This window comes from Belonocnema kinseyi, chromosome 8 (assembly GCF_010883055.1).
Source record: "Belonocnema kinseyi isolate 2016_QV_RU_SX_M_011 chromosome 8, B_treatae_v1, whole genome shotgun sequence".
NCBI classification, from domain to species: domain Eukaryota; kingdom Metazoa; phylum Arthropoda; class Insecta; order Hymenoptera; family Cynipidae; genus Belonocnema; species Belonocnema kinseyi.
This window is the reverse complement of record NC_046664.1, coordinates 18,557,709-18,572,878: the sequence shown is the minus strand read 5'-3', so window position 1 is coordinate 18,572,878 and position 15,170 is coordinate 18,557,709. Positions and strand designations below refer to the sequence as shown.

At 25.3% G+C, this 15,170-nt stretch overlaps 1 protein-coding gene and 1 long non-coding RNA gene across 15 annotated transcripts in view; one reads left to right on the top strand and one right to left on the bottom strand.

Moving 5' to 3' along the window:
• LOC117179162 (ankyrin-3-like) overlaps positions 1 to 15,170 on the top strand; it is a 645,468-nt gene that overhangs the window by 293,968 nt on the left and 336,330 nt on the right. The window contains exons 1-3 of one of the 13 annotated variants that reach the window (XM_033370875.1): positions 3,833 to 3,880; positions 7,037 to 7,223; positions 7,312 to 7,721. The exons of 11 other annotated variants lie outside the window; for them this stretch is intronic. In XM_033370875.1, coding sequence (XP_033226766.1) covers positions 7,637 to 7,721 — 85 coding nt within the window. In that variant the 5' untranslated portion in view covers positions 3,833 to 3,880; positions 7,037 to 7,223; positions 7,312 to 7,636. Of the gene's footprint in view, positions 1 to 3,831; positions 3,881 to 7,036; positions 7,722 to 15,170 lie in introns of those variants that run through there. One more of the 13 variants, XM_033370874.1, reaches the window with a different exon arrangement.
• Positions 1 to 15,170, bottom strand: part of LOC117179163 — a 171,185-nt gene that overhangs the window by 126,140 nt on the left and 29,875 nt on the right. The gene's annotated exons all lie outside the window — the stretch shown is intronic.

The window sequence follows — 15,170 nt, the reverse complement described above, 5'->3', positions numbered from 1 at the left end:
AAAATCCAAAATTTTGCTCAAAACGCTTCGAAAAAATTCAGGCGTATTCCTTGGCTGATTACAAGAACTTTTTATTCTTGATGATTTTTCCGAAAAGCGCATGTTTTATTGTAAAAAAATTCATGAATGTTTTCACAAAAATTTTGCCATTAAGACGCCATTTTGAAAATACTTAAACGAAGAAACGATCTTTGAACCATGGATTCTCAAAGTTTAGACATTTATTCCACCTGTTAGTGAGATTCCAGGTTAATTACAGATTCGAAAAGCTTTGGAAAATGGTTCACAAAAAAAAATAGGCACGAAAAATCACGTTTTTTTTGTTTAAACTGCATTTTGGGATAATAATTAAATTTTTTGAGGAATTTCATTGGCACCGTCGGAAAGAGGAGATCTTAAGCAATAAAAATATATGTGTCTCAATTTTTTCTAGTGTCGAATAGTCTTAGTTATTGGCCGTTGAAAAGCAGTGTACCGGTAGTGGTGTTTTGGTCGTTTAAGGGTTTGGGAATCCTCCCACGGGCTGGGAGAAAACATGACGAAAATTTTCCTACGTGCCATTAAAAAATTATTTTCGATTTTAGGGAGCACAGTCGTTCCTCTTTTCCCCTGTTTTTTTAAAGTTTCCCCTATACCCCTTTCTCTTTAAATATAGGATATTTGAAAGTAAAATTGTTGGTTTTATACATCTACGAAATTATCATATTCTGTTCAAAATATGAATATTTTACCGCGAGTAGTGAAAGCTTTTTTTTAATTTACAAAATTATCAATAATAATAATTAATTTTTTTTTAAATTTGACAAATTTCTCACTAAACTATTTAGGAGTTTATAAAATTTTAAAGGTGTCATAGTTTTTCTTTGAGTTTATGCTAATTAATATTTTTGAAATTATGAAATTAGCTGCAATAAAGTATGACGTTCAAGATAAATTTCCGAGGAAAAATTAAATAGTTAAAGTTTTAGTTAAAGAAATTAATTTTGAATAACAAAAAGTAATTTTCAATCAAACAAATTAATTTTCAAACAACATTTTTTAAAAAAATGTAAGATTTAAAATACAAACAATTACAAGTACAATTTTCAAACAAGGAAATGAATTTTAAACCAAGAAGGTGAATTAATCATAAAGAAGATTAATATTATACCACAAAAGACAAAGCTTCAACAAAATAAAGAAATTCTCAACCAAATAGCTAAATTTTCAAACGAAGAAGATAATTGTTAAAAAAACGTGCAATTGTTAAATTTTATAGATCAAAAAACTTATTTTCACAAAAAAAATTTTCAAAAAAATAGTTAAATTTTTAAGCGAAGAAATTAACTTTTGACTAAAATAATGAATGTTTCATTAAGAAAAATGAATTTTTAACCCACCAGTTAAATTTTTAATATAAAAGATGATTTTCCTACAAAAAAGACAAATTTCGTACAAGATGCCTACAAAATTTTTAACGAAGGAAATTAAATGACTATCACATCAGACAAATTTTCGACCAAAAATAGAACGGTGAAATTTTCAGTTAAAAAAAAAAAATTTCAATAAGAAAAATGAATTTTCATCAAAATTTTGAATTTTTTAAAGGAATTTTCCATCTAGTAGTAAAAGTTTCAGTTAAGAAAATTTATTTTCACAAAAAAACGAATTTTCATCAAAATAGTAACTCAAATAATGTATGTTCAACCAAAGAAATTAATTTTTAACCCAACAGTTGAATTTTCAATCTAAATGATGATTTTTTTCCCAAGAAAAGGCCAATTTTTCACAAAATAGATTAATTTTCAACCAAATTTTAACCAAGAAGATTAAATGTCTATCAAAGAAGAGAAATTTTGGATTAAAAAGGTTATTTAAAATTTCAGTTTAAAAAAATAATTTTGAATAAGCAAAATTAACGTTCCATTAAAGAAATGAATTTCCAACCAAATTCTGAATTTTCAAAGGAATTTTAACCCTAATAGTAAAATTTGCAGTCAAAAAACATTATTTTCACACAAGAAAAGAATTTTCAAATGAAAGTTAAATTATTAAGCAAAGAAAAAAAATTATACAAAAATAATGAATGTTTAAACAAAAAATAAGGATAAAGATAAATTTTCTTTAAAACAAAGACAATTTCAACAAAATAAATGAATTTTCGACAAAATAGTCCAATTTTCAACCAAACAGACGAATTTTGAACCAAAAAATTAAATGTTTATAAAAAACAAATAAATTTTGACAAAGAATAAAATAGTTAAATTTTCAGTTAAAAAAATTCATTTTCATGCAAAGAAATGAATTTTTATCCAAATTTGGAATTTTAAAATGAAATTTTAATCTTATAGTAAAATTTTCTTTAAAAAAATTAAGTTTCACAAAAACAAAACGAATTTTCGACAACGTAGTACAGTTTTTAAGCAAAGAAATTAATTTGTATCTAAAATAATGTATCTGCAGCAACAAAATTTAATTTTTAACCCAATAAGTGAATTTTCAACCCACATGATAAATTTCCTTCCAATAAAAGACCACATTTCAACAAAATAGATGAATTTTCAACAAATTTATTAAATTTTCAACAAACAGATGAATTTTGAACCAGGAAGACTGAATGTTTATTAAAAAGAAATTTTCTGAAAAATAGAATAGTTAAATATTCAGTTGAAAAAATTAATTTTCCTTATACAAAACTATATTTCAATCAAATAAATGAATTTTCCAATCAAATTTTTAATTTTTAAATAAATTTTCAACTTTGCAGTAAAATTTTCGGTACAATAATTTATTTTGACAAAAAATAGAATAGTTATATTTTTAGTTATGGAAATTAATTTATAACAAAAAATTTCACTAACCGATATAGTGAATTTTTAACAAAGTAGTTCCACTTTCAAACTAAGTAGCTGAAATACAATACGATTTATTTTACAGTTAAACTATAAAAATCAAATTTTCATATAAAAATAAAATATATGATAAATTTATGTGACTAATAATCCAAAAAACGCGGTAAATGGAATTTCATGAAAAATTCTAATAAAATTCAAGTAGTCGAATTTAATTCTGTCTCGATGATTATTTTATAGGGAATTACCTCGTAAAAGTGTTTCCTATGTTTTTTTAGATGCTAAAAAAATATTGTCTAGGTTAATTCCACAGGCGGTGAGACATATTTTGCTAATGAAAAAATTAATCTCGTATTTCAAAAAAATTGTGAATAAATGAAAAGAAATGTGTTATTCATATTGGAAAATGAACTCAGCTTCTTTTTTCTAAAGAAAGGATAGCTAGTGCGCACTTAGCCGGCACAATGTTATAGTTTCCTACAAAAGGATTGTTTCTTTCCTCAATGTAAAAATAAATGTTTAATATTTCCCTTACTTTGCCCCTTTTTGTGAAAAAAATTACCCTATTTCACGATTTTTGAGCTCATCTTGCGCTCTGATCCTTGGAATAGGATCCAGCTCGTGTGTCATTAAAGTACAACTAAACCTCCAATTAGGGATGCTCCTACGTGTGGGCGAAGAAATGACGAAAACGTTTCTATGTGTCATTCAATAAATTATTACCGATGAGATATACACTATAATTTATTCAAATTCACACACACACACACACACACACACACACACACACACACACACACACACACACACACACACACACACACACACACACACACACACACCTGGAAGATCTGTTTTGACGTACGATTTCTATGATCATCATCATTCTCTCTCCCTCTCCTACCTGTTACGCAATCGACAGTGCAGCCTTGTTCCATGAGTCTCATTCTCTCATGTAGTTAGTGTTAGTTCACTCTTCGCTGGCTTCAAGCCAAATTCAAACAGTGCACCAAAATACCTTCTTTTATTTATATAACGAAATTCCAATGGTTCACTTTTTTATATCAAATATCGACCTTTTTTTACAAAAAAAAAGGAAAAAATTTTTTTAACAAAAAAAATTAATTAAAAAATAAAATATCGATCACGACATTCTCGAATTTGGTAGACTTCTAAACTGAAAAATCGACTGCTCCATATAATATGGAATCAAGTTTGGGTGAGTTCGTACAAAGAATCAGGTTACGCCATATATGGAATAAACTCTATTTTTGACTGCGCAATAATCAAAAATCCTGCACAATAGTGAATATTTGAGGGAATTAGACAAAATTTTATTATGTGCTGCAGAAAGGCCTGCTTTTGTTTATTTTATCATAAGAATGTCAACATTTATAAAAACAGACTTGATTCTGTATCTGCTCCATGCAATATGCAATCAAGTTCTGGTAAGTACAGATAAATAATCAAGTTACGGTTATTCTGTATCAAAAATCAGGTGGTTGCTCTGTTTATGGAATCAAGTCCATTTTTATTAATTTTTATAGTTAGCCTTTTGCTGATAAAATAAACAAAACCAGGGCCTTCTCCAGAAATTATTCAAATTTTATGGAATTTTCGATAATATTGAATATTTAATAGAATTTTTAAATATTTTTTTAAATATTACTGTCCGGTCTTCTTATTTATTTAATTGACAAAAAAATGGTCTGTCAAAAAATATACTTGATTCCATGTTCAGAGCAAGTCAAACCTGGTATTTTATGCCAAATGACCGTAACTTGATTCTTTGTACGAACTTACGGAACTTGATTCCTAATTGCATGGGACAGTAGATATGGAATCAAGTATATTTTCACCGAGTTTAACGTTTTGACTTTAGATAATAAAATAAATAAAAGCAGGTCGTTCTGTTTATCAGCCAAAGTTTAAATGTCAAAATCGATCAAAATAGACTTGATTTCATATCTGCTTTATGCAATATTCAATCAAGTTTAGAAAAGTCCAAATTAAGGTTAAGTTACGGTTATTCCGTACTAAAAATCTGGTAGTTTCTCTGTACATGGAATCAAGTCACTTATTTATTATTATTAATTATTTTATTTATTATTTTATTGAAAAAATTTCGAACTAAAAAAATAGACTTGATTCCCGACCGCAACAGGTAAGGAAATTCTAAAAAGTCAGGAAATGTCAGGGAAAATCAGAGAATGTTATGCAAAACCTGACTGAGTCGAGGAATTTTTGATAAGCTGAAGTTGAAGTTAATTTTATTATTTTGTTGAAAATTCAATAATTTCTTTGAAAAATCATTCTTTTTGGTTGAAAATTCATCTGTTTTGGTAGAAATTTCATCTTTTGGGGTTAAAAATCAAACTTGTTCGTGGAAAATTATTCTGTTTTGGTCGACGATTGAACTATTTTGTTGAAAATTATTAGTTTTTTTGGCTGCAAATTTCTTTTCTTTTTCTTACGAAAAATTTCCTATTTCATCTTTGGTTGAAAATTACTATATTTTGTCAAAATTTTGTCTTTTGTGGTAGAATATTAATCATCTTTCTAACCAATTTATCTTTTTGTTTACAAATTAATTACTTTAATTGAAAATTTAACTACTATATAGAAAATTCCTTTGGAAATTTATGTATTTTATGAATGATTAATCTTTCTTGGTTAAAAATTTAATCTTCTTGATTGAAAGGTTATCTTTTTGGTTGAAAATTAGTTTTTTTTACTATAGAAAATTGATTTTTTTAACCGAAGATTTACCTGAAAATTGTACTGTTTTGTTGAAATTTTGTTTTGTTTGGTTGAAAATTCGACTATTTTTTTTAAACTCGTTTTTGTCTGTAGTTGGAAACTGATATTTCTAACGTATAAATAATATTTTTTAGTTGCAAATTCATTTATTTGGTGGAAAATTCATTTCCTGAGTAAAAATTAGTTGTTTTTTTAATTATTGAAAATTTATTTTCGTTTACTGTAACTTTAACTACTCCATTTTTTGTAGAGAGTTTTTCCTTTTGGATAGAAATGTAATCTTCCTGTTTGACAATTCATCTGTTCGCTGAAAGTTTATCTGATTTAGATAGAAATGCAACTATTTTGTTGGAAATTTGTCGTTTTGGTTAAGAATTCATTTCTTTCGTTGAAAATTAAACTACCTCATTGAAAAGTCGCGTTTGTATTTAGTTTGAAAATTGATTTTTATCGAATTTTATCTAATCTATTTTTGGTTGAAAATTGATAATTAACTATTTTGTTGGAAATTCATTTATTTTCTTGAAAAATAGTCATTCTTGATTCAAAATTCTCTTATTATAAATTTCTTTTTTTTTGTTTAAAAAATTATTCTTTTCTGGTTGAGAATGAAACTAATTTGTTTAAAATCACTTTGGTCGAAATTGTAACTATTTCGATGAAAACTCATATTTTCTTGGTCGAAAATTAAGTTTTTTTATTTAAAATTTAATATTTTTATTTTTGGTTCAAAATTAATTTTTTTTGTGTTAAAAATGCATGTATTTTGCGTCCTCTTATAAAATTGTATGATTCCTGCCAGTAAAAATGTTGAGATAAAATAAGTTTAAATAAATTGATATCCAAAAGAAAATTTTAGAATGGTCAGGGAAAATTAAAAATTAGTTAGGGAAAAGTCAGGAAATTTCGAAATTTCAATTCTAACCGGATTTTGGATACAGAATAACCGTAACTTGATTCTTTATTCGGACTAACCTGATTCTTTAACCCGATCTTGATTCAATAGGGGAAACCTCCCTATAGTGGATATTCATTAATTAAAAATACTAATATATGTCAAATAATTAATTTGAATTTAATTAATAGTGAATACACTCTACTTGTTCATGAATAACAAATAAAAATTAATTTTTTGTTTTATTTGTGCTCTTAATAAATTAGTATCCTCTGTGAGGTTGCATTAGTCACTCTAGGGAAGTCTCTCCAATTGTATGGAGCAGAAATATTCTACAGATAATTTTATAATTAAAAAAATTATTTTTTACTCTATTTTGTTATAAATTCTGATAAAAATCTAGGTTAAAGTTAGTTGTAGAATGAGTTTCTTTATCAAGGATCAAGTTTAAATATCTTTAGTATGAAAGACGAGACAGAGAAGTCGTTGATCGAGAGTTGGCTCTGAGAAATAAAATAAAATGAATCTTTTTTTAAAATATATTGACTAGAGTGCACTGTAAATAAAGTTTTTCATTGGTGGGAGGTAGTTCCTATTATAAAATTGGTGATTCATGGAATGAGGTCACTTTTCTCGTCTTAGAGCGATCTTGTATTCGACTTAGAACAGTTGCTGTTCCTGATCAGCCCGGTGCAAGTGTAAAAAGTGAAGGAATCGAAAAATTTTCGGAAAAAATGGTGCAGTGATTATGAAATCGTAATTAAATCACAGAATCGGATTATTTGATTCTATTGTATTAAATTTGTGAATCTGAATTTATTCAAGTTTTCCGAATCATGAGGAATCGAACGAAGAATGTCGATTTTCACGATAAGTGTTCTCCCCGAGGATGGCATTGAATACGGATTTGAATAATAAAAAAAAAATAGTGGGATTTATGTAACTGCAGTGAAGTGCTTTTTTTTTGTTGTGCAGTTTATTGAAACCACGTTTTGACACAGATAAGCACAGGTGCAACCTGTTTGCTACAATTGCCGCGCCAATTAGAGCAGCGTGCTCGACATTTGGATAGAAGCTGGAACGTAACATTGAAAAGTTTCTTTCTGGCACAGAGTTGAAATTTCAATTTTTTATTTTATTTTATTAAAAAATGGCGAAGGACAAGAAGAGGAATAAAAATTCAAAAAAGATGCCTTGCTGTGGGTGCACCAACAACAGGAACAGCGACATTATAAGTAATTAATTTAAATTAAAAAAAAAAACTTTTATAGCAGCAGACATACATTTTAAATTTAAATCTGTCAAGATTTTACTGATTAAATAAATAAAGCACAGTTTTACTAAAAAGTAACTGGTTTGCCTGCTATAATAAAATAGTAAATTAAATTCTTAATTTAAATTTCCAATTAAATTCCTACATTTTAAGAAGTCATTTAAATTAACCATAAATGACTGATTAACACATTAATAGTTACGGATTAGATCAATCAAAATGACTGATTTAATTAGTGAAAGATACTGATTACGTCATTCAAAATAACTTTGTTTAGATCATTTTAAATTACTGATTTGGTCAGTGGACGTTACTGATTAAATCAATTATTTGTCTCTAGTAGTAGAAAAAAATCTTCTTGGTCCGAAGCTGAACACTTTGTAAATAATTCATTTTTTGTGGTAATGATCTATTATTTTATTTGAAAATTCATTTACTTGGTTTATAATTTATCTATTTCATTCAAAATTATTCCTTTTTTTTAAATTAATTTTGTTAATTGAAAATGTAACTATTCCTTTTTATGTTGAAAATTGTTATTTTTTGTATACAAATTCAACTATTCCTTTGATTTTTAAATTTTCTTTGATAAAAATATATCTTTTTAGTAAAAAATTCATTTTTTTATTGAAGATTTATCTCTTTGGTTGAAAGTTTAATTTTGAAATCAAATTTAATTCGTTTTTCATAGTTGAAAATTAATTTTGTTAATTGAAAACTTAAGTATCCTTTTCTTGGTTAAAAATTGATTTTTTAATTACATATTCAACTACTACTTCATTGAAGATATATTTTTTGTCACGTTAAAAAATCGCTTTTTTCATCTGAAAATTAATCTTTCTTAAAAATCATTATTTTGGTTAGTGATTCATCATTTGGTTGGAAATGCTTCTTGTTGGATGAAAATTCATTTTTTTGAAATTCAATTACTTATTCGAAAGTTGAATTCGACATTTTTTTATTTCAAATCAAAATCTTTTTGTTTCAAATATTTGATTGAAACATTATGTTTTTTACTTTTAAAGGTTCATGTTTCTTACGTTAAAAAGGCGTTTCTTTAGAAGAAAATTAATCTTTGATAAAACAATAACTATTTTATTCAATGATTCATCATCTAAGTTGGAAATTCATCTGTTTCCTTCAAAATTAATATTTTTTATTTAGAAATTCAACTTTATGGTTGAAAATTCATGTTATTTATTGAAAATTTATCTTTTTTGGTAGAAATTTAATCATCTTGGCAGAAAACTAATTTTTTTAAATTCAACAACCTGGTTCAAAGTTGAAATACTTTGTTCAAAATTCTTTCTTTTTGTTAATGACTTATGATTTTAGTTGAAAATTTATTCGATTGGTTTGAAAATTGAACTATTTTGTCAAAATTCATTCTGCGTTTTGAAAATATATTTTTTTGGTTTAAAGTTCAATTTTTTTGGCTGAAAATAAATCTTATTGGTTCAGAATTGATCCTTTTTGGTTGAACATTAGAATTTTGTTTAGAGATTCATAACTTGAGAGACTATTTTATTAAAAAGTAGTTTTTTTGTCTTAAAATTAAATTTTTATTGACTATACAAGACCCCTGGAAATTATTTTCCTCATCTCTAATTTTTCTTCCGAAAAATTGATTGTGTAAAAAAACAGTACATTATTTGAAATTTGAAGCCTAGGAAAGTTCATTTTTTGGAACAATTGAAAAAAGAACTTGCCTATTTTTACATTATAAATATGCAAGTGATTCCTCAAGATTGAACATTTTTAAATTAAAAATTAAAAAAAAATGAATAATTGCAAAATGTGAGTTCCGAAATTTTTTATTGAAGTAAGCATATTTGAACAATTTAAAATTGGAAAGTTTAAGAGTGTAAGATTCTAGGAAAATAACCTTTTTGGAAGCTTCTGACGCCTCAAAAAGTTACAATGTTTCTGTTTTCTAAATAGTCTCATTTTTTCGAAAAGCTATTTTAAAAAGATTTTTTTTTAATTTGATTGTTCTCATTTTGGCACTTATTTTTAATATTTTCAATAAGCAAAACACAATTTTTTGGAAATTTGTATTTTTTTAAATACTTAGAACAAAATTAGGAGCTGTATATAATAATATATTCCCTTTTCAAGAATAAATGTTTCATTCTCAAATTATTAAAATAACTATTTTCCGAATTTTGCTTAAACAAACGTCTCGTTTTTAAGTACATTTGACATTCTTTGAATAGCAAAGAAGTATCATATTCTTCTGTATCTGGTTCTCAATTTGTTTCTAATTACTATTTACAATTTTGGAAGTTTCGTTAGATTTATAAAAACCTGTGCAGTTATCAGGATGTCTTAAAATTCATTTTTCTTTTATAAATAGCAATATAAAAAAGTTAAATAAATTCGGAATAACAATTAAAAAAATGGCTACATATTTATTGAGTCCAGCCATTCATTCTTTGATTTTTTTAAATTTATTTAAATAAATAAAAAAAAAATAATTTTGAAGTAAAATTTACAGGGTCAATGAGTTATGAGAAAATTGTTTTTCCCGCTTGCTCCCATTCTCGTGGCAATATTCTAGGGCTTGTTATATGAACTACGTGCAGCTGACCACTCCACTTCTCAATGACACATATTAAGGACTGCTCATTGAATCGTTGGAATTTTTGTTTTAAATTTTAATAAATTTTCTACAGAGACTCCACTGGATGAATATTAATTTTCAAAAATACTACTTGCCAAGAGTGACCCGGATTCAAAAAATATTCTTTTAAACAAAAAAACAAAGTTAGGGTTTAAAATGTTTATTTAATAAATTCTCATGTAAAATTATGTCAATATAACATTTTTAACACTTGTGTTTAATACAAAATTTGCTATTTTCTTTAATTATTCATAGTTGAAATTCCATCAATTTAGTCGATCCAAATTTCCAAATAAGTAATTTTATTAACTGGTAAAATTTATTTTTGCATGTTTCTGAACATTATTGATAGTAGAGAAATTTTTCACTGTAAATAATTTTTTTAGTGGAAAATAGAAAATTTCTGGTAATATTAAAAATTAATTAGGGACTATTTTGAAAGCTTAATTTTCAGATCAGAAGTATTGAAAGTTTTGACAAGATTCATAAATAATTTAGATTTTGAGATTATTTCAAATTTTTTTTTACAAAATCTAGATTTTTAAAAAATTTCGAAAAAATAGCTTTTTACGAATTTTGAAAGGTTTTAAGAGAATGAAGATTTTTCTTTAGATTCCTGGACAAATTTCAAATGACTTTTTATACCTAAAAATTAATTTTGAGAGAAAATTGAAAGAAATTTGGAAACGTTTCAGATAATATCCTCAAATTTGAAAAAAGTATGTATATGTATATTTTTTTAAAAGATTCAATATTTTCTTAAGATCCTGGGTAAATTTCTGATGATTTTTTAACACGATTTTTTAAAGCAGACTAAAAAAGCTTTTTAAAACATTTCAGATTTATAGAAACGTTGAAAAAAGTCTGGTAGATTTTAAGACAACTTATTTATTTTTGAAATATTTTTCAAAAATTTGAGAACAAGTTTGAAACATTTTAAAAGATACTTTAGAAGTTTCGAAGATTGAAAACAAAATAATTTAAAAGTAAAAAGATTTCAAACAATTGTGAAAAAAATTTAGATTTTTGAAGATTTAAAAATAAAACTTTGAAGCCTTTTAAAGATTTTAAAAGATTGCAAGATAATAAAAATATTTTCATAACACTACTGGGAAATTTAAAAATAGTTTTTATTCTGAAAAATTAATTTTAAGAGAATATTTTTAAAGATTTTCATAGAATTCCAAAATTTTTAAAAATAAATCTGTAAGATATGAAGGCAATTGTTTTAATTTTGCAGAATTAAAAAAAAAGTTAGGACAAATTCGAACAATTTCAACAGATATTTAGAAGGTTAACAGTATAAAAAAGTTGGAAAAATAATGAAAATTTTTTGAAGATTTTAAAATAAAATTGAAGCTTGTTAAGTCTTTTGTAAAGCTTCAAAACATTTCAAAAGCTTCTCAAGATTTCGAAAAAAAATCAGGACAATTTAAAAAATTTTTTTTTTTAGTTTCAGGAAAAATTAGATTTAGTTTAATAGTTATTTGAAAATGCATCCCTTTTGTTAAGATTTAATTTTCTTCCAAAAATGGGTCTTTTTGGAAGAAAATTCAACTATTTGGTTAAAAAATTTAACTAATCTCTTCAAAATTTGTCTTTTTTATTTGATAGTCCAACTGTTTTATTTTAAATTGTAACTGTAAGGTTTTTTTAATTGAACTATTTGTTTAAAATTCATTTTCTTTTGTTGAAAATAATCTATTTGTTGAAAATTCCTCTTTGCAGGTTGAGCATTCAACTGTCTTAAAAAAATCTACTTATTGACTTGAAAATTTAACTATTTGGTTAACTTTAATTATATTTGTTTGAAAATTTGTTTTTATTTTAAAATTTACCGACATTCTGGAAAATTTATTGAAATACATTGAGACCTTTTAAAATCCCTTAAAAGCATTGCAATAATTAGAAATCTGATTAAATCCGTTAAAATCCTATGAAAATATCCTGGAATCTTTTTGAATACCTTACCAATTGTTTATCTTGTTTATTTGAACAAATTAAAAAAAAAGATCGAAAAAATCAGTAAAAATCATTTTATGTTTGTTCAAATACACAAGATAAGCATCTGGCGAGGGTATCCTTTTATAAATTTCAGGAAGGGGCTCGAGTTTAAATATTGATACTCAGCTAAAAAAAAGTGTTTAGAAATAAAATCTTGATGTTTGTCAAACTAAATTCTATTTTAGTCGCTTTGATAGATAGTCAATATTTCTTTGAAAATAAGGTGAGAGGCGTTTTCGACTCTCGCCTCGAAAGGGCCGGAGTGCGCGAGTACTCAGTTGAGTATATTGCGCAATATTATGCGATAAAATTGGAAACGGTTCAACCCCAGAATGGACAACCCCCGAAATTGATATTATATGGGACTTGGAGTGTACATTTATGAGACCAATGCGCCTTTTTAAAGCCTTCTAGTCTCGAGTCGATCCGATCCCTGTCATGTCAGTAGGAAAATTCTTATATCATTATTGGTTGCGGTTTTAAATAAATACCTACATGCGCGTATCTAAACTAGACGAGGAAGTGATTGATATTCATATGGTGCGAAAAATAGCGGCACTTGCATTGTCCAACAAATAGCAATGATTGACTACTTAACTTGACTTGCAACGTCAGTGATGTTACCTAAGTGACCTTTTTTTCCCTCGTTTAGGCTTCCAAGTCTAAAAAGGCCCATCAGAAAAATTAATTATTGCCATTGAAAAACAAGTAGTTATTATCGACTTATGTAAAATTATTCTAGCGCACGCTACTCCTCAATTTGCTTCTCATTTAGTTTTTAATTTTAGATCCATCATCTTCGACCTTTGGATCATTTTTCAAGCGGTTGAATTTCAAAGGGGGAGAAGTTTTTATTTAAACATGATTTTTAGTGCAAAATAAAAATCTCGAATAACTATTCGTTTTTTAGTTTTTAATAACAATAACAATTATTTTTCTAAGAATCTTGAGAGAATTAAAAAATTTGTTTAAAAATCTCAGATGTGTTAGATAAAAATGTCCATAAAACATTTAATCTTGAACCAAATTTTTAAGGTTTGAAAAAAAAAACATGAAATCTCAACGAAAAATGTTAAAGTTAATATTTTAATCCAAAGAGATTTTTATTAATTTGTCGTCACAAAGAAACGAATTTTCAACAAAATAGTTACATTTTCAACCAAGCACATGAATTTTGAATAAAATTATGAAAAAGTGAATTTTCAAGAATGTCGTTTAACTTTTAACCAAGTTTGTGAATTTTCCACTAAACAGTTTTATTTTCGACAAAAAAATTAACAAAACAAATTAATTTTCAAATCAAGAAGACGAATTTTCAATGAAATTTTGGAATTTTTAAACCAAAAACATTTTGTAGTTTAGAAAGAACAATTCGAAAATTTTTTCAGTTCACAGGCTTTTACAAAGTATTGGGAAATATTCGAATCAATTCAAAATATATTTAGAACTTTTCCAAACTTTTTTCATTAAACATTAAACTACTTTGTTAAAGGTTGAACTTTTTCAAATTCATCATTTTAGTTTCTAATTGGACCATTTTGTTCAAAATTGGGCTATTTTATTAGAACTTCATCTTTTTTAGTTGAAATTTTCACTGTTTTGTTGAACTGTTTTGCCTTTTTAATTAGAAAATTTTTCCTTTTAGATTGAACATTCAACAGTATTCAAAAAAATTCGTGTTCTTGGCTTCAAAATTCTATAGTTTGGCTGAAAATTCAACTACTTAGTTTAAATGTCAACTAATTTTTTAAATTCGTTTTTTTAAGTTTATAAGTTTAGTTGCGAATGCAATCATTTTATTCAAAATTTAATTATTGTGATCAAAATTCCATAATTTAAAAGAATTCTCCTTTTTAGTTAAATTCAACTATTTTTTATTTAAAATTAAAATATTTTTTTTTATGTGGAAATATCAACTTTTATATTGTATATTTAATCATTTTTTTGTTTGCGATTAAAAATTGAACTACTTGCTTGGAAATTGAACTTTATTTTAACTTAATTTTTTTGAAGATTTGTAATTTTACTTGAAAAATCAACTATTTTGTTCATTTGAATTATTGTGTTCAAAATTCCAGAATTTAAACAAAATTTTTTTGGATGAATTCAAGTTTTTTAATTTAAAATTAAAATATTTTTTACGTGGAAATATTAACTTTAATATTTTTTAATATTTGAGAACTATTTTTTTTGCGATTAAAAATTCAACAATTTGATTCAAAGTTGAACTTTTTTAACTTCATTTTTTGAAAGATTTATAATTTTACTAGAAAATTTAACTGCTTTGTTGAAAATTTAATTATTTGGTTCAAAATTCAACTGTTTTGATTGAAAAGTCTTCTTTTTGCTCAAAAATTAAACTGTTAACATTTGTCATTTGGATAGAAAATTCGTCCATTTAGAATTTAGATTAAAATTTCTACTTTTTTCTAAAACATTCGTTTTCTTGACTTGAAAATTCATCTGTTTGATCAAAGATCAAACTTCTTTCTTAAAAGTTGAACTTCTTTTTGAAAAGTAACTTTTGTAAGTTTAAAATGTTAGTTAAAAATTCATCTATTTTACTCGAAATTTGATTATTTTGTTAAAAAATGCACAGTTTATTAAAATTTCGCCTATTTGGTTGAATTCAGATATTTTTTATTTAAAATTAAATTTTTGTTTTTGGAAATATCAGCTTTCATATTTTTTATTCTAGCTTTTTTGTTGCAAATTAAACTACTACTGGATTTAAAGTTAAACTTTTTTAAAATGGTTTTTTAGATTCATATTTTAGTTTCAAAT